General features: G+C 51.3%; 8 protein-coding genes across 8 annotated transcripts; 1 reads left to right on the top strand and 7 right to left on the bottom strand.

The window, feature by feature from the left end:
* Positions 1–158: 158 nt before the first annotated feature.
* On the bottom strand, positions 159–1271 carry J3458_004402 (uncharacterized protein; the record flags this gene model as incomplete). Its single annotated transcript, XM_066118196.1, has 4 exons — positions 889–1271; positions 737–825; positions 565–668; positions 159–505 (listed from the first exon to the last, which is right to left on the bottom strand). The coding sequence occupies exons 1-4, from the start codon at positions 1132–1134 to the stop codon at positions 159–161; spliced, it is 786 nt and encodes a 261-aa protein (XP_065976796.1). The 5' UTR covers positions 1135–1271.
* A 54-nt stretch (positions 1272–1325) lies between these two features.
* On the bottom strand, positions 1326–3471 carry J3458_004401 (uncharacterized protein; the record flags this gene model as incomplete). The annotated part of the gene is made up of 1 exon (XM_007815499.2): positions 1326–3471. The coding sequence occupies one exon, from the start codon at positions 3469–3471 to the stop codon at positions 2113–2115; it is 1359 nt and encodes a 452-aa protein (XP_007813690.2). The 3' UTR covers positions 1326–2112.
* Positions 3472–4650: 1179 nt separating this feature from the next.
* Positions 4651–5645, top strand: J3458_004400 (uncharacterized protein; the record flags this gene model as incomplete). The annotated part of the gene is made up of 2 exons (XM_007815498.1): positions 4651–4979; positions 5078–5645. The coding sequence occupies 2 exons, from the start codon at positions 4651–4653 to the stop codon at positions 5643–5645; spliced, it is 897 nt and encodes a 298-aa protein (XP_007813689.1).
* A 45-nt stretch (positions 5646–5690) lies between these two features.
* J3458_004399 (uncharacterized protein) lies at positions 5691–6485 on the bottom strand (the record flags this gene model as incomplete). Its single annotated transcript, XM_066118195.1, has 2 exons — positions 5691–6229; positions 6332–6485. The coding sequence occupies 2 exons, from the start codon at positions 6483–6485 to the stop codon at positions 5691–5693; spliced, it is 693 nt and encodes a 230-aa protein (XP_065976795.1).
* Positions 6486–7213: 728 nt separating this feature from the next.
* Positions 7214–9338, bottom strand: J3458_004398 (uncharacterized protein; the record flags this gene model as incomplete). The annotated part of the gene is made up of 2 exons (XM_007815497.2): positions 7214–7504; positions 7629–9338. The coding sequence occupies 2 exons, from the start codon at positions 9336–9338 to the stop codon at positions 7214–7216; spliced, it is 2001 nt and encodes a 666-aa protein (XP_007813688.2).
* A 5057-nt stretch (positions 9339–14395) lies between these two features.
* Positions 14396–18489, bottom strand: VPS13_3 (Vacuolar protein sorting-associated protein 13; the record flags this gene model as incomplete). The annotated part of the gene is made up of 2 exons (XM_007815496.2): positions 14396–17546; positions 17600–18489. The coding sequence occupies 2 exons, from the start codon at positions 18487–18489 to the stop codon at positions 14396–14398; spliced, it is 4041 nt and encodes a 1346-aa protein (XP_007813687.2).
* A 424-nt stretch (positions 18490–18913) lies between these two features.
* On the bottom strand, positions 18914–19345 carry VPS13_2 (Vacuolar protein sorting-associated protein 13; the record flags this gene model as incomplete). Its single annotated transcript, XM_066118194.1, has 1 exon — positions 18914–19345. The coding sequence occupies one exon, from the start codon at positions 19343–19345 to the stop codon at positions 18914–18916; it is 432 nt and encodes a 143-aa protein (XP_065976794.1).
* Positions 19346–19373: 28 nt separating this feature from the next.
* On the bottom strand, positions 19374–24074 carry VPS13_1 (Vacuolar protein sorting-associated protein 13; the record flags this gene model as incomplete). Its single annotated transcript, XM_066118193.1, has 1 exon — positions 19374–24074. The coding sequence occupies one exon, from the start codon at positions 24072–24074 to the stop codon at positions 19374–19376; it is 4701 nt and encodes a 1566-aa protein (XP_065976793.1).
* Between the last annotated feature and the right edge of the window lie 1039 nt (positions 24075–25113).

The following is a 25113-nucleotide window of genomic DNA, read 5'->3' as shown; positions in this document are numbered from 1 at the left end:
ACGCCATGACCACGTTTTTGCAGATTCTCGTCCCCGCTGGATCAAACACGTGCTTGAGGACCTTTGTCAAGGCGCTCTGCCGAACGGCACATACGGCTTCTTCTTCGTCTGCGTCCCAATGAGGGAATCCGCTTCAATTTTGCCCCTGATACAGTCCTTCAACACTGAAAGACTGACATTGATCTCCTTGCTTCCTTCATGCGGTGGGGTCCGTGCGTGTCTCTGTCTCGGGCTGCTTCCGAGCCTGCCAAGTCAACAAGGTACAGGATGCCGCCTTCAGCGCTGGGGATGTCCTGGATCTCTATGCGGATGCGGCATACCGCGTGAGCTCTGGAGGACGTGTCGTTCTTCTTGGTTGCCTCCGTGTGACGAAATTTGGTAGCGTACTCGATGTGTGCGAGGACTTCAGATACGGCCTTGACTTCGTGCTCTAGGGCTCCTGCAAGTTGGGTGTTGCCAAAGGCATCCTCAAGCACGGAGATGGCGCGTCGGCCGTTGAGAAGGTCTGTTGGTGCGAGTTAATCACTGAGGCTGACGAGTTTGGGGCTCTTTTTTTCTAATTACCGAATGCCGAATTGCCTGCGAATTCCGTCACGGAGATGAAGATTCTACGATGTCCCTCTAGATTACCCTCCAGCAGATCTTTGGCGGCTAGTTTCTCGACACCGCTGATTGTAAATGTCTGGCCGGAACCTGTTTGCCCGTAGGCAAACGTTCCTATGCCGCCTCCCCATACCCAAGGAACAAGATGTTGAACCGCGTCTTGGTAGATGGTTTCCGTTGAGAGTCAGGGCCGTAGGACCTGTCCACCGTATAAGCAGAAGACTGTACGAGCCATTAGCTTCGTGACCGGAATAATGATATTTTTGCGATACTTAGCCGCAGAACCGGCTTCCCCCTCACAGCATGTCTCAATTCATGCGCATCAAACGTCCCCGGCTCCCGAGCCCTTATAAAGACGGACGCTGGTAGCCCGGCAGCGACTTCATCATCTGCTAGTGGCCGTATACGAGCACAAACTAAATTGTCGACAGAAGAATCTGAATTGGGTGGCACCTTTGGCTTCGGCCCCGTCTTGACTCGGTCGAGAAGCCATTGGTAGCGGTCCAAGTTGCTGGTGATGAATTCTTCCATTGCTTCTCGATCTGATCAGACGATTTACGCCGGCAATTTCAGTGATTGCGAAAAGATTGTCCGTTCTGATGTTGCAGTTGAATCTGGAACTCGCAGTTATTTGTAGCAAAGGAAGAAAGAAAACTTGTTCAGTTGCCTTAGCACAAACTATCGAGGCCAACTTTGTCTGGCCTGCTAACTCGGACAAGCTAAATTACTAACTATCAAGCGGCTTTCTGCTCCGGAGATCCTTTTTTATAGGTCGGTGCCTAATTCAATTCCATTCCTCAAGCCTGGCCGCCAAGAGACTCTCCATGACTAGGCGCCTATTCACATGTCCTCTCGAATCTCAAACACGACGTCAAAACATCAAAACCTACTCAAAAAGGGGGTCTGATTTCCTCCAACTTTTCTTTTTTTTGGGATCCTGGTATAATGGAATTGGTAGATCGGGGTTGTTGCTGAGCAACGTCTGTTAATGCGGTTGCCTGGACTAACACGACCAACGTCGAACTGAATCCCCGTCACGAACCCCTTCTCATATTTTTATTTCGGTGCCTGGTTTCGGCCAGGAACGATAGGTTTCTAGTTGAACTGTGAATTTGGGCCTCGACCAGGCAACAGGAAGTTGCGCATTGACCGCGATTCCGGACGACAAACCCGTTGTGATTGCTCAATTCAGGGATTGAGTTGGCTTTCCATTCAGGGCCCAAATGGCTGCCTTATCCTGTTAACCCGGCAAAGCGGAGGGGCTTCCAGTTGTAAAGGCCGTTTTCTCTCTTTTATCCTTGTCAATATCACTTTGACGGGGTTGGCACGTATTTTCAGCGCGAGTTAAACAAACGTCTCTCCTCACCCCAAATATTTCCTACAGCATTGATAGATGGCTGATTATCAAGATTCAACAACTGCTACTTGCCACACCTATCCGCCGGCCAAAAATTAAAAAAAAAAAAGCATTGATGGCCAAACTTGGCAACCCCCGCCAATACGGCAGGTCTAGGAAACCATGCTCTCGACAACATCGTACGTCTTCTCCAACAAGTCAACCAGGATCTCCAAATCCTCCTGACTCACATTCAACGGCGGCGCCAAGATAACATGGTCCCCGGCATGTCCATCCGCCGTCCCCGTCCCCGGATAGATGGCCAAGCCCAACCTATGCGCCTGGTCCCTCATCTCACTCGCAAAGTGAAGATTCGGCGCCAACGGCTCCTTGGTCTCCTTGTCCCTAACGAACTCCAAGGCCCAGAATAGACCTCTGCCTCGGATGTCACCGACGTATCTCCTGGGTTCGAATCTTTTGCGCAGCTCTTGTTCCAGCCATTTGCCCTTTTCGGCGCAACGGGCCACCAGGTCATCCCTCCTTATTACTTTTTGCACGGCGAGAGCAGCGGCGCAGCAGACAGGGTGAGCTTGATACGTGTGTCCGTGGACAAAAGCGCCCGACCCCCCGGCCAGGACATCAATAACTCGTTGGTGAGCGAGGACACCGGCGATGGGTGTGTATCCGCCGCCCAGACCTTTGCCCAGGGTGACCAGGTCGGGACGGACGTCCCCTTCCTGGGCAAAGGCAAAGTACGTGCCTGTCCGGCCGGCGCCGCACATGACCTCATCCAGAATCAGGAGGATGTCGTACTTGTCGCACACCCGGCGGACGCCCTCGAAATATCCCCGGGGGGGGGTAATACAGCCTACTGTTGCGCCGCCAACTGGCTCGGCTATAAAAGCCATGATGGTTTCCGGCCCAACGGCCTGGAACTCGGCGTCCAGCTCGTCCACCAGGCGCTGCGCGTATGTCTCTTCCGCCTCGCCCTGCTTCTGGATGCGATACGCGTACGTGGGACTAACGTAGCTGATGTTGTTGAGGAGGAGGGCATCCTTGTATGGTTTCTGCCTGGCAACGTGGCTGCCGACGCTCATGGAACCGATGGTGCTCCCGTGGTACGCCTGCCTCCTGGCGACGAAGCGTCTGCGTTGAGGCTGCCCTGCTTCGACCCAGTACTGTCTCGCGAGCTTCATGGCAGCGTCCACGGCTTCGCTCCCGGACCCGACAAAGTACGCCCTGCACAGGCCAAAGGGATTGCCGTCCAGCAAGGTGCGGGCGAGCTCCTCGGCGCTGTTTGTGGTGAATGCCAGGGTGTGAGCGTAGGCGACTTGGGACATTTGCTCCACGACGGCGTCTTTCACATCGGGGTCGCCATGGCCTATGACTGCCACGGCGGCACCGGTGCAGCCGTCGAGTATGCGCCGCCCGGTGGAGAGGGTGTAGTAGCTTCCGGAGGCAGAGGTGATTGTTTCAGGGTGGTGAAGGAGCAAGCGATGGAGGACTTTGGAGGATCTGGTCTGGTCAGTCATGTTTTGGTTGGTGGTGCCCAGCTTTTGCAGTTGTAACTGTGATATTATAAAACTAGTCTTGGAAGAGCTGTTCCACAGAGTCCAACTCTGCTATCAGGGAATAGAGGCTATCAGAGATAAAGCGTGATAACCATCGAGATGTGCTTCGCGTAGCAATTGGAGTCTAAGTATTAGGTGGCTAGCCCACTTAGTTGTCAACGGGTAGTATATATAGTACACATGTTGTCTGCGCCCTCTACCCCAGTTCTCTCCTCCCCCCTCCCTCCCTTTGACGAGCCGCAGATTTGTGGCGCTCGCGTGCGATATCGGTTTTATGTGTCACATTGGGTGCGATGCGGACCGACCAGACTGCCCAATGCATGTACGAGCGGTTGAAAATGGGCAATGGCAGCAAAGCAAAATGGGAGGTTGTGCTTCGGCAGTTGGGTAGCCGTGAAACATGAACGGCACGCCGACTTGGTTTGTCCAAGACAGGAGGCGGAAACGGATACTAGTTGGGCACTGGGTATTCACTTGCATACAAGCGAGTAATGGTAAACTGCTTCAACAAGGCAGAGTATTGGCATCGAAGCCGCCCGGCATAGATATTGATGAGGCACGGAGCAACCAAGGGTTCAAGAGTCTTTGCTCGTAAATCCAAGCTGAATCACTCGACAACTTGGCAATCAGCGTGCCAGGCGATCCGATGAACAGGTGTCACAAGAGGATGACAAACATTGTTCACAGTCGACACGGACATGCCATCCAGGCAGGCAGACAATCTCAAATCCACGATTCGCCCGCCAGAAATCTACGCGCCACGTGCCAAGCAGTCAGATCTCAAAAGTCTAAATAAACGGCTGAGTAATTGCGGCCCCTGTCCAGCCTCCGAATAGCCTATTCGATTGGTCATCCGCAGCACGAACCTAACCGATTCGCAACACCATGCACGGGCTGTCCCTAGAAGGCGTCCATCGTGTAGTTGGACCCCATTGCGTCCATATAAAAGAGACACTGCCACGGAATCAATCGAGTCATGGAGCGGCCGCTCTTTTTCGAGGATATAAATCCACTTCCAGCTCCAGTCTCTCCAGGTTTCCCGTTTGCGCCGTGCCACCACCATCTGCAAAATAGATCACCATCCAACACTCAACCCCCCCTTTTCTTCAAAAAAGGGGAAGAAAAAAAGGAAGAAAAAAAATGGCATACACCCCGGATCAAGTAGACCGCTACCTCCAACACATCAACTTCCCACGCGCCAAACACCCCTCGGATGCGCTGCAGCGTCTCACGCAGCTCGTGGCCCGACAAGTCGCCCGCGTGCCGTTCGAGTCGTTTGCGCTGCACTACTCGCAGCACAAACGGCTCTCGCTCGACCCGGAGGCGCTCTTTGAAAAGATTGTCGTGCACGGCAAGGGCGGGTACTGCATGGAACTCAACGCCTTCTTCGGCGGCATGATGCGCGGCCTGGGATACCACGTCTTGAATGCCGGCGGGAGGGTCAAGACGCCAGCCGGATACACAGGATGGTAATTGAAAAACCCAAAGGCCACGCTCGCCTCTCCTACTCTACAAGCCCCATATGAACTGACTCTTTTTTTTTTTTTTTTTTTTTTTCCTCCAAAAGGAGCCACATGGTCAACATCGTCACCATCGGCGGCACCCGCTACAACGTAGACGTCGGGTTCGGCTCGCACGAGCCCATGCGGCCCATCCCCCTCCGGCACAACTACACATTCACCCAGATTGCGCCGCGGCAGGGAAGGCTCGAGTACAGGAGCGTCTCGCAGCACACGGACCCCTCGCAGCGCGTGTGGGTGTACTCGACGCGCGAGGACGCCCAGGCGCCGTGGGAGGAGCGCAACATGTTTGTCGAGACCGAGTTCTTCAGGGCCGACTACGAGGCCATGAACCTGAGCACCATGACCGCCAGCACGAGCTTCTTTGTGCAAAACGTCATTGGCATGAGGGCCGTGCTGGACGCCGCCGGCCACGTCGAGGGCGTGTACACGCTGTTCGGGAACAGGGTCAAGAGGCAGATGAGGGATGCCGAGGCCGAGGTCGTGGCCGAGTTGGCCGATGAGGACGCCAGGGTGAGGGCCATTGACGACTACTTTGGCGTGAAGCTGACTGCCTTGGAGACGAGGGGCATCAGGGGACTGGCGACCGAGTTGAGGGACAGGAGGACCGAGTAGAAGCGAGTTTTTTTGTTTTCTTTTTTCTGCCGCTAAATCGTAGACTTATGCCACCTCGACGACGGTCCATGTTTTCAACCCGGCCGAAACTTGATCGCCGAGCTTGTACGCCCTCTCCAGCGCCTGTTTGCATGGCAGCTCTTCCTGGCCCATTCGTATGGTCCGCACAGCCTGGGATTGCTTCCACTCCCACCTCTCCAGCGAGATTTCCTGTCCGCACCTGACAAACCCCTGCGCGTACTTGCCCAGCCTCACCACCAAGCCCCGATTTGGTCCCTCTTCGTACTTTAGCACCGCGCATACCTGCTCCGAGGCCGTCGGGGCGGGCTCCTCGTCGTCCCAGATTTCCTCATAAGCCGTCTCAAGGCCCGTGTCGGGGTTGACCATGCTTCCCTTTTCAAGCGTGCTCCCGTCAGCCTGGGGATACATGTCGCCTTCGTCAGAGGCTGTTTCGGGCTGGCTTGATCGTGAATCAATCCAGTGGTTCCATCGGGAGTGTGACACTTGTTTGCCGTCGACGGTGCGGCTGCTTGACGAGGACGTTCCTGCGATGGCCCAGCCGAGTCTCGACAAAGGGAGTGTATCTCCGTTGCATTAGCCTCTGCCGTCATATTCCTAGTCGGGAGTTGGAAGTGAGAAACCAGTGGAGTTATAAAGGGTCTTGCATTGGGACTATACTGCTGTACCTTGGGTGCCTGGCAAGGTACCAGAACCGTCCTTGAATATTCGTAAATCTACAAACCGGCGTTGCGGGGAAGTCAATACAATGGTTGATGTGGGCTCGCTTGCTTCCCCGGGGAGCCATCGGATCCATCTACGAAAAGAGATACTCCCGCTCATTGCGATGCGAGGATGTGAAGTGAGTTGACTTTTAATGTCGGCTGGGTGATGTTTGATGTAGATTTGGGTTGGTATCGACGACAGTCTGCACAAGGCAATACAGTCCCGATGTCGGACCGAGACCCCGCGATTCACAGATTGGTCCTGTCCGCTTCAGAGACTGTCCTCGGATACTGGGATGGCATTTTACAAGGTATTTGCTCCAAGCCAGATGCCATTTCAAGCATAACATCCAGGCTGCTGGCGGGTTTTTGTACGGACGAGTCAATCTACGGTGGACTACGATGTGAAGGCATTTACAACGTCCCATTGCATGGACACAGACTCCCATAGTCGTAAAACGCCAACAGTCTCCATGGATACACTGTTGATATACAGCAACGCAGCAGTGTTGTACCAACAAACAACAACAAACAGCCAGGCGTGGCCAAGTGAAACTTCAAAGTCTCCTAACTGCACACAAGTGCCTTTGTTTCTTTGTCTTCTCTCGACACACGGCCGAGATAGTACATGGCTGCTCGCAGACCCAATGCGGCAACCAAGGATAGTAGGGTATCTCTCTCATCATGATATCAAAGACCGAGAATACAACAGGCATAGCATGCTCAAGAAACAATACTTTGTACAAACAAATGCGATCAACATGTGCTTTTTCGGTATCAACTGTCCGCGGCACGAGGACACTTTTGATGCGGCCTTTTCAGCTTGCAACCAAACATGGTCCATCTCTACGCCTGAGGTGCGCTGGAGAAGTTGGTGATCTGGGTCGTAATAACAAGACCAGCGACCGTAGCCGATGTTAACGTAGCGACAACACCAGATATTAGAGCCGAAACAGCCAGCCTGGAGACATCACCTCCACGGGACGGAGCAAGCTGCCCGAGGATACCAATTTGAATGCCCAATGAGCCAATGTTACCGAAGCCACAAAGAGCATAAGTAGCAATAAGTCGAGAGCGAGGGGAGAGTCCAGCAAAAGTTTTGTCAGTGGTGAGATCGTGGAAGCCGTTGTATTCGTTCTATGTAGCTCCATTAGCAACGGGGCATGTAAAAAAAGAGGAAAAAATTCACAGGTTTGTGTGGGCCAAAAGCCAGGGCACTTGGGATTTATGGCAATTATTGGGGGAGGACATGGTCACTTACGGTGATGACTTTCTGAGCAATCAATCGGGCCACCAAGAGAATGTCATTGTTGTCCCGGGGGACGCCCAAAAGGAAGGCCACAGGGTAGAGCATATATCCAAGAATGGTCTGTAGAGTCAAGGTAGGATCGTTAATATTGAGGTATCGGCCCCACCAAGTCATCAGAGCATTGATCAGGCCAACAAAAGCGATGATGCAGAGAAGTGAGGCGATAATTGTTCCGCCAATCTTGATACCGAGCCAGGCACCATTGGCAAAAGCGTGAAGTGCGTTCTCAGCCTTGTGCTCGTCGTCGTCTGGGATAACGACACGTCCAGCGGTAAGTGTTTCCTCGGTTTCGGGATATCGCAACTTGGAAATGGCCAGAGAAGCAGGAATAGACATGATGCAGGATGAGACCAGAGCCTCGGCGTTCAAACCAAGCTGGATATAACCAACAAGGACGGAGCCAGAAATGGTAGCGAAACCGCACGTCATAATCTGATGCAACTCAGCCTTGGTCATATGGGGAACAAATGGTCGGACAAGCATTGCAGATTCTCCCTGTCCGATGAATGGGGTGGCAGCAGCGACAACAGCCTCTGCGCCAGAGACTCCCAGTGCCCAGAACACAAATGTGGCAAATTTCTTGATAAACCACTGAAGAAAACCAATGTAGTACAGAACCTGCACCAGAGAGATGAAGAAGATGATGGCAGGAATGACACCGAAGAAGAACCATGGAATCTGGGAGGTCTCGGGGGAGGTCAGGAAGGCCACACCCTGGCGAGCAAAACCCAAGAGATCACCAGCGCGATCGGCGATGAACTTGAAGATGTCGTAACCGACGCCGGTTCGCAGTACGAAGAGTCCGATTATGTACTGGGCTAACATGCCAACAATAACTGTTCTCCAATTGATGCGACTGCGATGTGCGCTAGTTGCCCAGAAGACGAAGAGCATGACAACCAATCCGAAAAGACTGACAGCTCGGTTGGCACGATTGTTGTCAGCAACTTCTTCAGAAGCAAAACTTCCCACTATTATGACTGCCAGAGCTCCAAAAGCACCAAGAGGGATCCGGAAAGCAGGGGGTATCAGTTCATAGACGACCAGAGCAGTATGGCTCCATACCCAGTGAATTGCAGTTGACAGATATCGACTGGGGACATAGTAAAAGAAGAGACGCAGAGATATGGCAAGCCAGAGCAGAAACGGAACCACCCAATTCTTGTCGTCCCTATGCAGGATGAGAGAAGCTATCCACCAGCCAGTAAATAAGAGAAAGTAGATCAGGTGGAAGACGGGGCGGTATCGTCTATAGAAACCCATGAATCCACCGCCGGATTCGCCATGCCTATGGTCAGTTGAGCCAGAGCCTCGTCCAGTGCTCAGCACGCCAGCCTCAGCCTTCTCATTATCACTGTACTCGGGCAAGTTGAGAGGGTCCTTCTTGTCGACGCCGTGTGCGTGGTGATTGTCTCCATGCTGTTGAGCAGGAACCAGCGAAGGGTCCATGGTAGTCCCTGAGGTGTATACCGCATCGTCATGGCCGCCAGCGGCATCGATACGTGCAGAATGGTGATGATGTGCATGTGTGTGTTGGTTCGCAGGGTTCAAGGCTGGATCAGGGTTGTAGTCCATGCCTGGAATTGGCATGTGGTGTTGGTTCTGTGGAGGCGCCGCCACTTTGTCGCCGGTATTGGCTAGGGTGTTTGACTCTCCAGCCATGATTTTCTCGAGTAAGAAGTCTGAAAAGATGCAGCTGTTGAAACGCTGCAAGACAAACAAACCGAGTTACTTCGTCCTCGTGATGTCGCGTGTTTCTTCCGAATCACGCTGCCTTGCAATTGGAAGCCAAGGATTGAGAGAAGAGGCTTTTGGGAATGCTCAACGCAGAGTTTTGGGCTGATCAATGTTGTCTCGTGCCCTTTTTTTTTCTTGTCTCTTGCTACCGAGGCGCCATAAAAGTTTTTGCGACACAAAGGTGAACAGGTACGGCGAGGCACTCCGACTTCGAGTACACTCGTGAAGACGAAAGAAAAAAAATAAAAAGTAAACAGATCCGGTCTGGAGGACCTAACGTACCTAAGGCAGACACAGATGAGGAGGGAAAGGAGACGCATAGCACTGGCGAGACAAGAGGACTTTTTGTACCCGCACGGCGATTCAGCAAAGCATAAGCAGGACGATAGGACGACAGCCCAGGCTTAGGGAATGTGGAGCAAATGATAACTAGACCATAATGAAAACGATGTACTCCGTACAATAATACAATACAGCCTCCGGGACTAGCTCAGCATCTGGAGAAGGACCTGCTGTAACCCCATCCGGGCAGCCAAGCCACTTTGCATTCACTGATGGCCGCTCCAAGCCAGCACGCGGTGCGACAGTAGCGGAGACCTGATGAGGGCTGGGGACTTTGGGGACCAAAAGCCGCGACCTACCGACACCACAAGGAAGTCCCCAAGTCTCAAGGGTCGCCTAGCTGCAGGGATTGGTTATTCAGGCCTGAACCCCGGACAACGCCAATACATCGGCATGCATGGTCCCCGGGGATCCCAACTGACTATTCCCAATCCACCAATATATCCGCGCTTTTGTTGGTGTTGGCGGTTGGCCTCGGTGGCCCGATTCAGCTTACAAGGGTCTGATATCAGTTGTATGTATTGTTTTGTATGTGTTGATATGAAGCCATTGCGGTTGGACAAAGCGTTGGCGCCGAGGATCCTTCGGAAAACAGATATCCTTAAGAGAATGGGTATGTGACCTAATAGGATACAATCGTGTCTCCCGCAATACTTGTATGCCCTCGCAAGACTGGGTTATATCAGCAGATCATAAACCTGACATGGCCAAATACATCCTGCCAGAGATAGTACCGAGGATAAAACGAACCCCAATGTTTGGCTGGTGCGCAAGGCCAGTATTCCACTTCCAGAAGGGGACAGGGAGCCGTCAAAAGTGCCCAAAGCTACCCCATGCTGGTCTGGAGGTGGCGTTTTCTGGTGCGGTTCGTCGGCTGGTCAAAGTCGCTTGGGTGTTCAAGGTTCTTGTCTCTCGGCGGTGGCGGCGGCGCCGGCTTTATTTCTGTACATGCACCGTCCCTGGCTTAGTCTTCCCATCAGATTCCATGAGCCCACTGCCACGATAAGACTAAGAGCTCCGGGGGCGAAGGAGGCTGGCAGGTAAGCAACGGTGGCACTTTGCCCTCCGCTACAAGGCGTCGGATTGTCCCTTCGATGGCGCTATGGTTTGTGGGAAAGCGTGTTTTGCCAGGGCCAGGAAAGCCACTGCGACCAGGCTCGCCCTTTACAACGAACTGCAATCGATGTTTGGCAGGTGGAAAGCTTACTGTTTCTGGAAGGTCCAAGGGTGAACAGGATGATGCGCCCTCTTGTGGTTTTATCGAAGTTTTTGACAGAGAGCGTCCCAGCTACATACAGTCTATCAATTGTTGGCAGTCCACGTATAATTAATTCCGGCACGAACTGGCGCCTCGCCATTGGCCCATGGACGGACCACTTATGACGGTTCATTCTGACTCGCGCCTCTGTGAACCAAGTCTTTGCTCCTTCCCAGACACAAAGCTGCTGCTCGGGAAGCAGCTCAAGCGTTCTTTCCTTTATCAAAATGCGCAGACCCGTGAGGCTGGAGGCTGGAGTAGACAGATAGCCGTCGATTGATAACTTCATATCTTCTCTTGTTAATGTCACAAACCGTCCAAATCGCAATCAGGACAAGCCCAGAGATAGCAAACCCCACCGAAACAAGCCCCTCCAAGAAAAAAAATATTGCCCCCGGTGCTAAAGCTGATAAGCAACAGCGGCTTGCTGCCAAACACCGGCGGCGTCCCGTGCAATAGGGGCGTTCGACAACCATTCTCTGGTTTCGCGCCTTCGCACAATTCGAAATCTATTTTCAATGACGAAGCGATTCAGGCCCCATGCCAAAACGCGTCGCTGGCCCCCGTTACATACCCGTCATTGCCTCGTCATCACCTCAGCTGGATGTCCTCGTCAATCAGATACCCATTTATCCCGAATCGTTGAATAACACCCAAGGTTCCTGATACAGCCAACAAACGGCGGCAACGTTGAAACCTGGAGATGGAAGAGCTAGAACCAGGGCCTGGGCTTCCCAAGTTGCTTGGGTCCTTGGACCAAGTGATAAGCGTCGGTCGGCCCCGAGCTTACAGTCGCAGCCCACCAGCATCGTGTGTTCGTGGAAATAGGGATTACGACTTGTCAGCTCCCGAGTCCTGGTAGCCTGGTACTAGTTACTCCGTACTCGAACTAGACTGTTTCGAAATGAAGTAAGCTTGGACGACCACGTCCGTCAACTACACAGCAACCTGCTCCAATGGGAACCTTTGATTGGAACCCTGGTTAATGCATACAATGTGGCGGCAGATCACGGCCAATTTTCTGATTGGATCAAAGCTGTCGCCACATCGACTCTGTCATCTGTCTAACTGCCAAAGAGGCATGCGGACGCTTTGGCCAGAGACCTCTTCTTCAGCCTCGTGTCTTGCAGCCAGGTTAACTCCTGTCTTGTCGCGTGATTAAGGACTGCTATTCGATCAGGAACTTGCGACACGATTCCACCTCGCTAAGAGAGGCCCATTCACAGCCTGACAGCCGGTACCAAGGCGCCTGTAACTGGTGAGGGTGAGTGGGCAAACGAGAAAGTCGACTGGGCACGCGACCTGGGGCACTCAACTTCTCCACCCAGCCTCGGAACACCGATGGGAAAATTGGTCAATGATAAAGACAAGCCTTGGATTCGATGTTCGCGCAGAAAGCAGAACGAGGCAGCTCGCTAGGCATTAAGCCACCAAGCTCACGAAGGCACGATCGGGGGTCCCAGTAAATCTGAGAACATATGAATGCGTCGGGGGAATACTTGCATGGCATGTGCAGAATCCGCTCGACTGCATCTACCAAGTCTGTTCTCCATACCGAGTGTTTCTTTTACAAGTCATGTGGAGACGCCAGTTCGCATAATTTTTTTCCAATTGTGCCACGAGATCTCGAGGGCTCTACCGGTGGGGCCCAGAAACGTGTTGCAGATTGCTCCAAGGACCATTCTTGGAGGCATGGCATTTTCTAAAGTCGGCATCTCAAGTCCGGCGATATGCTACGATTGCGGTTGTACTTGGAGGACCCAGCGATCACGAGAGGCTGTTGTTTCGAAGAATAACTCGACAACAAGAATGTTATCCCCGCAAATTGAGCATTGATGTGGGTCAAGGCGAACTTCTTCCCCGGCCAGTATGACCATCGGTCACCGCCGTGCCGTCGCCGAGAGCTTCCTCAAACAACCTTCTCCTTTTGTCTCCAACGGCATGAGCCATGTGTCGACCACTGTGAGAACATATACGACTGCACACGCAGAAGCAACTTTCGTATCCCACTATTACTTCTCAAAAGATGTCGCCTAATTATCATTCCCCAGTGCTGCATGACAAGCGTGGTTGTTCACCTCCTCTTCGCTTGTCGACATGGCGCATGGAGGTTAAGCGGAGATGACCGTCACGTTCCCCATACCCCAGACTCTGCTACGAAACTAATTCCGCACGAACCAACACGTCGCTCAACATTGGCATTGGTCCAGGCTTGCATTTACGTATTCATCTTGGTTCAGGTAACCGGGATGGGCTGATACTAGCAGCCGATCAACGGACTACGTGGGTAAACACAGCCGACGGCCAGAATAGAGGACGTTGTGTCAATGTGCTTCGAAATGACACTTGTGCAACCAACATCCAAAGACTGCTAGCGCCCATCGCCTGTCTTGCCTCTACCAAACACTTTTGCCTCAATCCATCATGGCGGACTGGGCCACACCGTTCCCTTGGACAAAGGCCAAGATATACATGTCCACTAGTATTTCATGTCACCCAATGAACTCCACTACCGTCTATCCGTGAACCGTAGTATTCCTTCCGAGAGCCCCATAGCCCCAAGACGGACATGGTATATCCGTATCCCCTCGTATGTATAATACCAAGTTGATATACTGACACACATTTCGCCAGTCTCATATTCCCATCCAGGCCGTCTTCCGCCCACCCATATCCAGTCTTCCATCCTAAACGTAATAGCCGTGCCCTTCCACGTCTTCACGCGCGGCGACACCCGTCCCCATCCTGCAACGGAGGAACAAACCATGCATCACCGACTGTCCCACCACTACCTCATGACTTACACCAACACATGCCCTGACTCCCAACCCTGCATATCATTCCCAGCCGTAGCCTACTTATCCTGATTTGACTGTCCTCCCATACCATGCTTACTAAACCACCACCCCTCGCCACCAACAAGCTTCAAGACCTTGCCATCAATGGCTTGGTACGGAGTAGGCGCATTAGGAATCAAGCCACATGTGCACTTTTGCGATACCCTGCCCCGGCTTTTTGTCCCTCCCCGTGGGGGTGGATACAATGGCCAATGGAATGTTTTCAACTCCTTGCTGGTAGTACACTGCAACAACGTGACGCAAAGCGAAAATGAACGATATACGCCACCAGCAAGATTGTATTCAGCTGTAGCTAAATACTTCACGACGGAGTAACAACATCCAGGGGAATGGGCGGAGACTGGCGTCATTTATTTTCCCTCTAAACCAGTGGCCAAAAAATTCCGAAACAACCTTCATCGTAGTAGTGTTTCATTGATACAGGAAAAACAGGATAATTTTACTCCCCAAAATATTTTCTTCATCGCGTGATTCTTCATTCCGCCCATGCCATCATGAGAAACCACAATTTTACAGGGTATTGGTTACTCCCCTCCTCTGAACCTGCGATTGAACTCCTCAACGGCGACACCAATCATCTTGTACAGGAACGCTCTCTCACTTCCGCCTCCAACTGGAATAAAAGGCCCATTTGCTCCTCCTCGCAAGACAAGGCTCACACCAGTTCTTTCCTTGGCAATCGTCTGGATGTCCTTCAAAGGCACGTCCCACTCACTGGTTAGTCGTTTAGACCTAATAAGCAGTATACGAGCAAATGTGACCATGACGACCATGTCTTCCTTGGGCAATTCTAGATGGCCAATGTATTGCTCGTCGAAATACCTCCCGTTGTCCACTTGCTTCAGCCAGTACTGTCCCATTGCCTCGCGGCTGTTGTACGGTCTAACAATTCCATCGTTTGGAATAAATCGGGGAAATCGTGCGCGATCAAGCTCCTGGCCATCGAATACAGTCGTCGTATTGCGAATGCCTTCGCTGACATTGCTTGCCATGTCCAAAACGCCAACAGCAGGCTTGGTTGCCAGACCAAGTACCCCCTTTCCAACTCCTTTGATAAACCCAAAAGCACCTTCCTGCTCTGCGCCTTCAAGCGGTTTTCGAGCCAAGCCGCCTACCCCGGACGCAAGACTTGTAAGCAGTGAGTTGGCGCCCGCGGTGACACCAGTCAGCGCATGCTTCGGTCGGTTTCGCGCTTTCGTGATGCGTCTCCGGTCCTGGAATTGCTTGTCCAGTGAAGCTGCCGCGAGACCCTTGCTCAGACTGCCAGTGAACTTGGAGAAGCTGTCACTGAAGCCAAACACAGTCTTTTTTGCAAATGAAGCGGCACCCTTGGCAATGCCATATCCAAACTCTTCTGGTTTGTCTGAAAGAATAAGTCCTTGGTATGGCTCGTAAAAGATGTCGGTGACACCAGAAGAGATGGTGTTAAAGAGGCCCACAGGGTTGCCGAGGAAGTCAGCAGAGCCCAGAATCTTGTGAAGCTGAAACATAACCTCTTGGCTGTAGTGGTTTGAGATGTTTTGTATAAGTACTGTTGTTGAAACGCGTACATTATCCAATATCAAGGCGTTGAATCGAATCGGCGCATCATTGACGTTTCCAATGGCCATTGTCAGGACATTCACGAAGAACATGATGGGATTCCGTGACGAGGTCTTGTCTTCCGCATTGATACGCTCAGTGCGCATGAAACTCAGATCGATTTGCATAGGCTGAATGTTGAGCACTTCAAAGTAAATGTCTTGACCACCCTGCTGTTGGGAAGGCTCGGGGATGTCCAGATCCTCGTCACAGAGCTTACCTTCCTGCTCTACCTTGGACCAGCTGGCGCCAGGAACATTGGAGAAGTCCAACAGCGCAAAGGCAAAATCCTCATCGAGTTCAACCGTCATTTGTTGAAGAAGAATGCTGGCATACTTGATATAAGTAACACCGTACGATTCATCCTTGACGCGACTGACCATCGCATGAAGCGACGGATGGGCATCCACCTCGTTTGCCCTTTTTGGAACCACACTGGGGTAAAGGACCATTGGGAAGATGCCGCCGTAGAGCTGATTGTCAATTTGCATCCATTGAACTGCCAGTGATACTGTCTGAATCAGAGGCGAATCGCTGAATCGCAATTGCACATCTCTAAATGTGATGTAGGCCAACTCCTTCAGCTGGGCATTGATCAACGAGATGCCAATGCCCGAGAGCTTAAGTTGGGCCCGGAATGTTGCGCCTGTATCTTGATCCTTGACTTCGAATGCTTCAGGGCCGCTGGTGGTTCTTGAAAGAGCCTTAGGTCTGTACATACTTCTACTCTGTCGGAAATTGCTCAGAATAAGTGTTTGTGTCGGCCCATCTGCTGCAACATTGATGTCGATAATCTTCTGTTCGCCAGAGGCCGTGATGAACTTCATTGGAATTTGGTTGCCGATTTCAGCCAACTTGACGTGACGCTCCTTATTGTTCGTGGCGATGACGACTTCCCTGGATTTGGCCGCCGGGAAATCCCATGCGTACGGCATGATGCTTCGAGGAGGCAACCTATACCGGATAGGCCGCCAACCGCTTCCGTCTTCAACATCATCCTCGTCAACGTTCGGATTGGCTTGATAGAAGGTAAACTCTGTATCACTCTCATTGCGCATTGAGAATGGCCAGTTCTTGGTCTCCAGGCTCAGGTGAAGGAAGATTGTTGAATCTTCAAGCAGAATTTCAACCCGCAGCAATCGTTGGCGTTGACCAGCCTTTGCTATTTTGACGTGCGTCGTGCCAATGTCGGCGATGTTGAATGGAGATGTCCAATGGTTGTCAACACCAGCATAGCAAAGGCAGAGTTGCTTGACCGGCGACTTTTGCATAAAGTGTAGTGGTTGCAATGCGCCAGGCTCCAGTGTCATGTAACCAGACGAACTCGACTCCCGAACCAATATTTCCTCGCCTAATTTGTTCTCAAGCACAAATCGAGGTGCCAGCGTGACGACCTTGGTCATTTTGTACTTTCCTTCGCCGGATTTGACAGTGATACCGATGTGGATTTCTTTGGTCTTGGAGGCAGAGTTCAAAACAACCTCGGACGTGCTTCCAACCGCATCAAAACTTTGAGGTTTGCTCCATTCCGACTCATCTACTTTTAGTAGCGCTCGATTGCGATTATCGTCATTGCCATATGAAAACATGAACGGCAGCGCCTTTGGTCGTTCACGGTCCGAGGTATCAACGGGCGGGAACTGACCTGCAGCCGGTTTCGCTTGCTGCAAAAAGCTCTTCATACGAATTCGGAGGTCAAGGCCAGTCTTGTTGAGAACAACATAGGGACTGTACACAGTAACCTTAAATGCACCTCCACTATTGGGGATTTTAAAGTAGTGCAGCGCCAGGTTCAGCGGGAACCCTTGGTCATCTTTGACAACGATCCGGCTTTCCTTTCGGAAGTCCTCAACGTTCCCGGAATTAATAATTGAAAAATCACTTGGTTTAAAGACGGTATCTTGCATGTCGATACTCAGCAGTAAGAGGTGTGACAGCTCCACGACATGCACTGGACTGACTCCGCCTTTGCGCAAGAAATTTGACCAGTCCTTTTTCGTGTTCTTGTCGTAAATTCTGTACTTGAAGTCATAGGGCAAAAGGTTCTCAAGGGTAACGGGGGCGGACAACTTGATCTTCATATGCGGGTATATTCTACGGAGTCGGTTAGCCATCTTGCGCAGAGCCTGGTCAATCCTAATACTTACTTCGTTATAGGGTTGGATCTGTCAAACCGGGCGTGGACCTGGAAATAGAACGGATCCCCATTGTCCCCATTACACACAAGCTGCTTTGTTGGTCTCTGCAGCAAATCCCTCCACCAAAGCCGATCTCGACTCCATTCATAGCCGAAACCGCCGTCGGGCCGAATCAGAGCACGTTTCTCGAACACAGCGCCAACAGGCGCTGGCCGAGAATCGCCAGGCGCAATCTTCTCAATCTTGAGCAGGTGACCTTCTCGGGCATCATAGACGCCAAGTTCAACCGGAATCTCGGTCGCATTCTCCACGACGAGTGGTGACCGCAAGGTGACATACTTTACATTATCGGATCCCAACTTGACCTCGACACAGAGGCGGTGTAGAATATTCTCTGTTTTTGGTCGTAAGCCGTACAAGAATTCGCCCTCTCTGTTAAGCTTAACACTCTTGATAAGATCGAATCCGCTCCCTTCAAGCTGAATGCCAACCCCATCCTGGCTAGATTCGGTAAGTAGATTCTCTCTCATCTTCTCCCAGTGCTCAAAACTCCAAGGTTGTTCAGCTCCATCCTCGAGTCGAAGACTGATAGGCTCCTCACTACTAGGGCTCTTGGAGTGAAGTACCACATCGAAGCCTGTGTAGTTCCTGATACGATAAGGTGCCTCAACTCCTCGTGGCTTGTCAAGGACATTTTGCTCGGAGGCCAAGAATGTTAGGGACTTGGAGGCCAAGGCAATAGATGCCGTGGTGATAGTGATATCAAAAGTCTTCTTCGATGCTACGTCAACGGATACCAGCCCAGACGTTGGGTCTTTTGCTACGCCAAGACCAACTTGCCACGGCTCTAGCAGTGGTTCCCAACTTGACTTGGCGAAATTGTAAACACTTGAGTACATATTAATCGCGGCCTCTGCCTTGAGATTCGATGACCAGTTCTCAGCAGTAGCCGTAAAGTTTTTGACGCCAATGTCAAGAATAGGCAATTCATGCAAATCACCAATGAGAACAATACGCACTCCATCAATAGTGGCAGAGAGCTCCTCGCGATCAGGAACCGCAGCTAGTTGTGGTTTTGCTGGTGGATGAATTGTTCTTCCAGTAATAGTCTTCGTGCCCCTGGTTTTGGCAATTGTCGATTGACCACGTCCACTGGCAGACTTGTATTTCAATCCGGCATTTTGTAGTTGTCTAGCTTTCTGTTCCGCCGCTGTTTCTTGGGGATGCTTTGTCTCGTTTCCAGACAGCTCACTAGCTCTGCTGATAATCTGCAAAATCAGGAGAATATCACGCAGAGAAAGGCGCAGAATGAGGGGCTCCACGTCAATATGAATGCCGGTCCACCCCGGCCTGTGAGTTGTCCATGTTCAATTGAATAGAAAAGTCATCAATGATGCGCAGGCGAGAGGTATCAAACTTGTCCATTCGGCACCAGAACATGCCAGTTTCCGAGATCTGGAAGGTTAGGGCATGCTGTTTAGAGAGGAGGACCTGTCGAATACTCAAGACGATCGCCTCGGAGCTTGATGACAATGGGTCTGCAATGAGGATAACCTGGGCATCCACTAGATTGACTCGAAAGGCCATCGACATTGTTGACTCCTCGTTCTGTTTCTGAGGTTTAGCCGGAGACCTCTCGTTTCGCTGCCGAGAAGCGTGAGACTGTGTCCGCTTCGTGCCAGGGGCATTGTAAGTGACCTGCATCGAATCGGTGTCGGACTCTTCATTTGTTTCTCCTATGCTTTCATCATCCATTGGGCTGGTATCATCCACGGCTAGACCCTCAGATATGTATTTTTGAATTGCGAACAGATGGTCCGAGTGCGAAGATGATTCGAGGGCTGTCAATAGTAGCCATGGCAATCAAGCTCCGTTCCTTTCCACCAGACATGGTCACACTCGCCATCAACTGCTGCGCTTCCTTGTTGGAAGAGGTCATAATTCGCCGATACTTGGTTTCTTGCCGACGACTGTCTTGGATGGTGAAAGAATGAATAAGCAGTTCTGCCTCAAGAGAGCCGTCGGACAGCATTCTTGTTTTGAACCTTGCATCATCTAGTGAGAACCTCGACAAACTTGATTTGGCTAAATCGCCAACCGGTTCATCTTCCTCGGCCATGATGAGTTCAAGACCAACAGTGTTGACGCGAAAAATGAGGTCAAGCTTCGTCCATGCATTTTGCAGCGAGCTGAGTTCTGGTGAGAGGTCAATCAAGCTCCGATCATGACTATTGTTACCGCTACCAGGAGCACCTCTAGCGCGCTGCAGCGTCCCTTCATCCACCATTCGCGCCGCTTGTTCATCAGAATCATCTCCTTCGCCCGCTAAAGCAGCAGGAACGGACTTTGAAATCTCCATAAGAGTCTTGAGTTGGTATTGTGTCAAACGAAGCTTGATGTCCGAGAGTGTCCCTTCAATTTCAGTATCAGGCCGCTTCACGCCTTCTTTATGTTCGGCATATGTAATATTGAAGCCCAGATCCACTCCGTCGATCATCTCAAGCTCTTCCGATCGGTCCTCGGAATAGTGGAAGTCAGAGGTGAGGCGCACATTTCTGATGCCTGCTGAAATTTTCATAGCAATATCGGAGTTCTTGCTGTCATCCAGGGGAACAAACTTATTTTGAACGTAAATCTCGCCCAGGTACGCCGTGATGGCATCTCCTTTATCTCGTTCAGACACATAGAGGCGAGGGAATACGACAATCGGCGTCTTTACAACAACATCAAACTTGATCCTGCTCGGGCTCTGCTGGATCTGATTGGCACGAGTCACAGCGGCCTGGCGGGCAGCATTGTACAAGGCTTGCATTTTGCCAAATTTGACAAGAAAATCAATAATCTTGCGGAAAGGCTCCTCCACAAAGTTAACCTTGACAGACCCAGCTCGGAGAAAGACTGAGCTGTCGTATCCAGGATAAGCCTTCTGATTTTCAGGGTCGAATGTTTGGTACCTGAAGTCTGCAAGGTCATCACCTTGGATTGTGACAAGCTTCCGAAGACTCGAATCAGCTGAGACGCCCAGGTTTACATCATCAACCAGTGACAAGTCACCCAGTCTAGCGGAGATGCGCATCGCTTTTCCACTGATGTAGATGCCGGCATCGCCATGGTTGAATGAGAGTGTGGCCAACCTGATACCATCGTTATTGAGAATAAGGCGGATGGCTTTCAAGTCAACCTTGACACGAATCGACCCGACATTCTCATTGGGCTTTGGGTCTTCGACAATGCTCTGCTCAAGCTGCGGTTCGTCGCTGCCTTCCGCTGCCGAAATTGTTGGTGCCGGTGGAGCTTGTTGATCGTTATTGCCGCCCGTAAACGTGATCAAGATGAAATCAAGAAGCGTCAAGAGCGTCTTACGAGTGACGACAATGTTGATAGTTGATATAACAGCAGTGATATTGGTCTCCACACCCTCGTACACTGGCATGAATTCTGGCGACTGTCTATTAATCTTCATGAATTTTACATGAACGAGGCTTCGCCCTGCTTTCAAATCTTCGCTATCTCCAGAAGAAACAATAGACTTGAACTCTCCAGGGGGATTTTCGACAAAGTCTTCGACCGCAACGGAGCCCAACGACACTTCGGCTGCCATATCGTACGTTCTGGTATAAAAGGCAAGACCAAAGCGCTCAGCCACAAGCTCGACAAGAAGGGTGTCGGGTTTGACGCGATCTGGGTCGCTTCTGTAAAGTGAGCCCTTGAGTGTATCGACTTTGAAGTTAAATTCAAAGCTCCTTTGTTGGATTTTTAGTTGCTGTCCGTCCACTCCGTCCGTCGCGTCTTCAAAGTCGTCTTCGTCGTCGTCGATGTCTTCAAGTATAACAGCACTTTGTGGTTGCATAAATGGGAAAGCAGAGGATTGCCGGCGTTCTCGTTGAGACTTCCTTCGCGATTGTGTAGAATGAGCACTAAGAAGCCGTGGTCGTTGCTGAAGTGTTTGGCTATTCTCAGAGGACGGTTCTGGTTGTTGACTTTGTCCTAATTTCGGAATTGCCACGTCGATAACTTTCATGAGGTTCTTGTATTTCGAGTCAGATACAGTCGCATGCAACATTGGAAGGTGACCAGAAACTCGTAGCTTTGTAAGATTTGGAGCTTTGGGTAAAATTGAGGTTTCAACAACGAAGTCGACATTGATTTTTTCCACGACATGTAGCTGGGAGTCCGCGCTTTTCTTAACCAGTTGCTTCTTGGTCTCTTCGATTGATGGACCAATGAGTACTTGTGTTGATGTGAGATTGACGATAAATTTGTCGTACATTGCGGATTCGAGGCGCTGAAAGTCAGCCTCGCTGTAGGATTGCCGTTGCTTTGACTGGATTTCGTTCATGGTCTTGCTATCTACCAACTGACTGTTGACATGGATATGACCAGCGTCAACAATCAAGCAAGTTGAGTTCGCAGTCGTAATGCTCACGGGCACAATGATGAGCGGGGCCTGTAGATCTAGCTCAGCATTCACAGTTTTGTGCTCTTCAAGGGCAAATTCCAGCCCTGCACGAGTTTGCTCTCTGATCCCCTCAACGGTTGCGCCAGCACTTTCCATCAAAGCTGTGATGGATTCCATGTGCCTCTCTGGCGGCCTGAAGAAATCAACAATGCCAACAACAAAGTTGGGATTCCATACGACTTCGAGAGGTTTTAGTTTTCCGACAATGGCAAAGTCACCCTCGCGTTCTATAGGATTCCGTTCGATCTCGAACTGGAAGAATGGCTCTTCCTTGTCAATTTCCAGCTCCTTCAACGATAGGCTCTTTCGTTTCCCGATCTCAGGGGCATCCTTGACGCGGACAATCTCGGGGTACAGACTGTCCGGGGTCGTTCCATCATTCACACGTAGGCCGCCGAGACTGATATTGGCCAATACGGAATCCTTTCGCTGAAGTGCTTTTGCCTTGAAGACATCGAAGTGAAGACTCAGAAGATCAGAAGGATGATCATGTGGGCTTTTCTTCAATGTGAAACTGCCTGTGCTCAAAGAGGCCTCAAGACAGAGCTTTACAGCCTCCCTAGGGACGTCTACTTCCTCGGCCAGTGCTTGCTTCTCGTCCCATTCAATCATCTCATACAGTTCCTTTCGCTGCTCCTCAGTCATCTGAGTATTTTCTTCGTTTTGTTCTATCGTGCCCTGAGGTTTCGATCCCCACATCCAAGCCAGCCAGCCTTGCTGTTGTTGTTGCTGCTGGGGCTGCTTCCTCAGGGCTTCCGCGTTTTCTTTTTTGAGCTGATTTCGTGCCAACGATCTCCAGAACCGGAGATCTTCGTATCCCAGCTTGCACTCAAGCTTTCCAAACTCTGCACTTTCTTCTGTCGTGAATTGCTGTTGCTGTTTCTGCTTCTTGAACAGCTCAATGTATCGCTGTCGATCGTCGCGTCTTTCTCGGAAATAGTCCCAGGACCACTTGCGGTTCCTTTCATGTATCTTATTTAGAACAGCATTACCTGCAAAGAGGAGCCAGGCGCGAGGGTCTTCCTTGGGCCGCACACCTTTCGGTTTCAATGACTTGTACTCCTGGTGACGAATGAAGTAATGGAACAAATCCACCATCATCAGCGCATCCCGATATTGATCATCGTCAAGAACGAGACCAATTTCTTCGAAAAGTAGATTGGCTTTGAATTTGGGGGCGTGGATATCACCAGACTTGTCGATTTCGATTTTTGCCTGCCCGTTTACTGGGCGTAAGATGAACTGGTGGTTGGAGGCAAGGGCGTTTGCCTTGCCAACCATGCTCTTGAACTTTTGCACCATCTCGTCGTGCGACAGGGGCTCCTCGCCCGGCGAAGATGCCTCGCGACCGGACCCAAACAGGTCTGAGTCTGTATTCCAGTATACGGCCAAGGCGCCTAGGGTTGCCAGCTTATGTGTTGTGGTGCTGGAGTCCTGAATGAACGTGGGCTTCCATTGTCCATCGGTGCTGACGGCACTGAACTCCTCTAAGGTCAACCCAAGGGCGAAAGGGTGTCCTGGGGCAGAGATTGAATCCTCGTATCGAACGTGAATATTTTTGACGGTAACCTGCAAATTATCGACAACCTTGGTGACCAAACTTTGAGTGAAGCTTTGGCTTTTCTTTTGCTCCTCCTGGCTCATACCTTCTCGGTTTCGTTCCTTGAGTATTTCGGCGCTGTCTAGCTTTTCCAATTTGAGCCTCTGCCTTCTACGTTCCTCCTCCTCGTCGTCGTATTCAGCCTCCTCCTTCGGACTGGCCAGTAGGAAAAGATCTTCGATAAAGACCTTGACGGGGGCGCCACGAAGATTAGACCACGGAATAATCAGCGTAAGCTCTCCCAGATGGCCTTCCACAACGTTAATTGGCAACTTCAACTGGTCAAGAGCCTCACGGCGCAACTCAAGGTTCCGCAGCTTGACATCGCCGGACCAGATACCGACTTTGAGTTGTGTTGGGTCGAAGTTCTTGACATACATGCCCAGGAATCGGTTAAGAAGACCGGCAACCAGTCCTTCCAACATGGTGACGGTGGTGTTGCCGTGCCCCGGGCAGGGTATACCAGGTTGGTGTGGGCGACTTTCTGTTTTCTACAATGGCAACATCGGTAGCTGGAGGCGTACAGCACGAATCATGTGCGTATAGCAACAATCAATTCAAACTCTCTCAGTCGACGGTGGCGGCTGTGTCGTCGGCACGCGTCGTTCGACGTCGTCGGCTGCGATGAGGGGGGCTTCGGTATCGCGGTTTTTTGTGAGGGGCGCTCACAAGTCCCAAAATTGAAGTCCGCTTTACGTTATCGTTAACAGCAGACAACGGCTGGGGTTTGGGCTGTCGGCACGGGCTGACACGGAAAGCAGATGCTTAGGGGTGTGAATGATGCAGAAATAATGAGAAATAAATCAATAACTTAATAGGACAGGAAATGGAGGAATGAGAACACGGAAGCGTAGCAAGCTGGGCATGTGCTTGGGGCAAAATACGTGCAGGAAACCTGTTCCAGCGGTCCATTGGATGGTGGACACAAGTCCTTGGGCTAATGCGCTGGATGTGACGTAGGCAAGACGGCAGGAGCGACCTGGTGGCTTGCTTGTTGCCAGTTGGGAACTTGCCACAGTCCCTCTGCCCACTGGGCAAACGCCCGTTGATTTTAACCCGACATGGACCAGCGTCGATGTGGGTGTACCTTCTTCAAGTGCCCAAGGACCAAAGACTCCACCCAGCGAGCGTTGGCGTTCTCTCCCAGCTCTCTCACTGCACACACAGCGCTGCCCAACCTGCCAAGCTTCAATGTTGCTCGAGCCCCTGTGCAAATTTCGCTGAACATTACGTCACCACTCAGCTGTTGGCTAACCCCACAAGTACCACCCTGCTTGCATGTGGATGGTCGGAATCATGATGAGTATGCTCTGTCAAATCGTTTCGATATTGTTCAATACATATCCCCTCTGGTGTGTTAAGGCTCTAGTGAGGTTACGAGCCCCATAATGCCCATGCTGATAGCGGGTGACCGTAAGGCGACCCGTTAATCGCGTTAGGATTGTATTGAGTTAGATGTAGTGA

Source organism: Metarhizium acridum, assembly GCF_019434415.1.
Source record: "Metarhizium acridum strain ARSEF 324 chromosome Unknown scaffold_29, whole genome shotgun sequence".
In the NCBI taxonomy this organism is placed as follows: Eukaryota; Fungi; Ascomycota; class Sordariomycetes; order Hypocreales; family Clavicipitaceae; genus Metarhizium; species Metarhizium acridum.
This window is presented reverse-complemented; position numbering and strand designations above follow the sequence as displayed.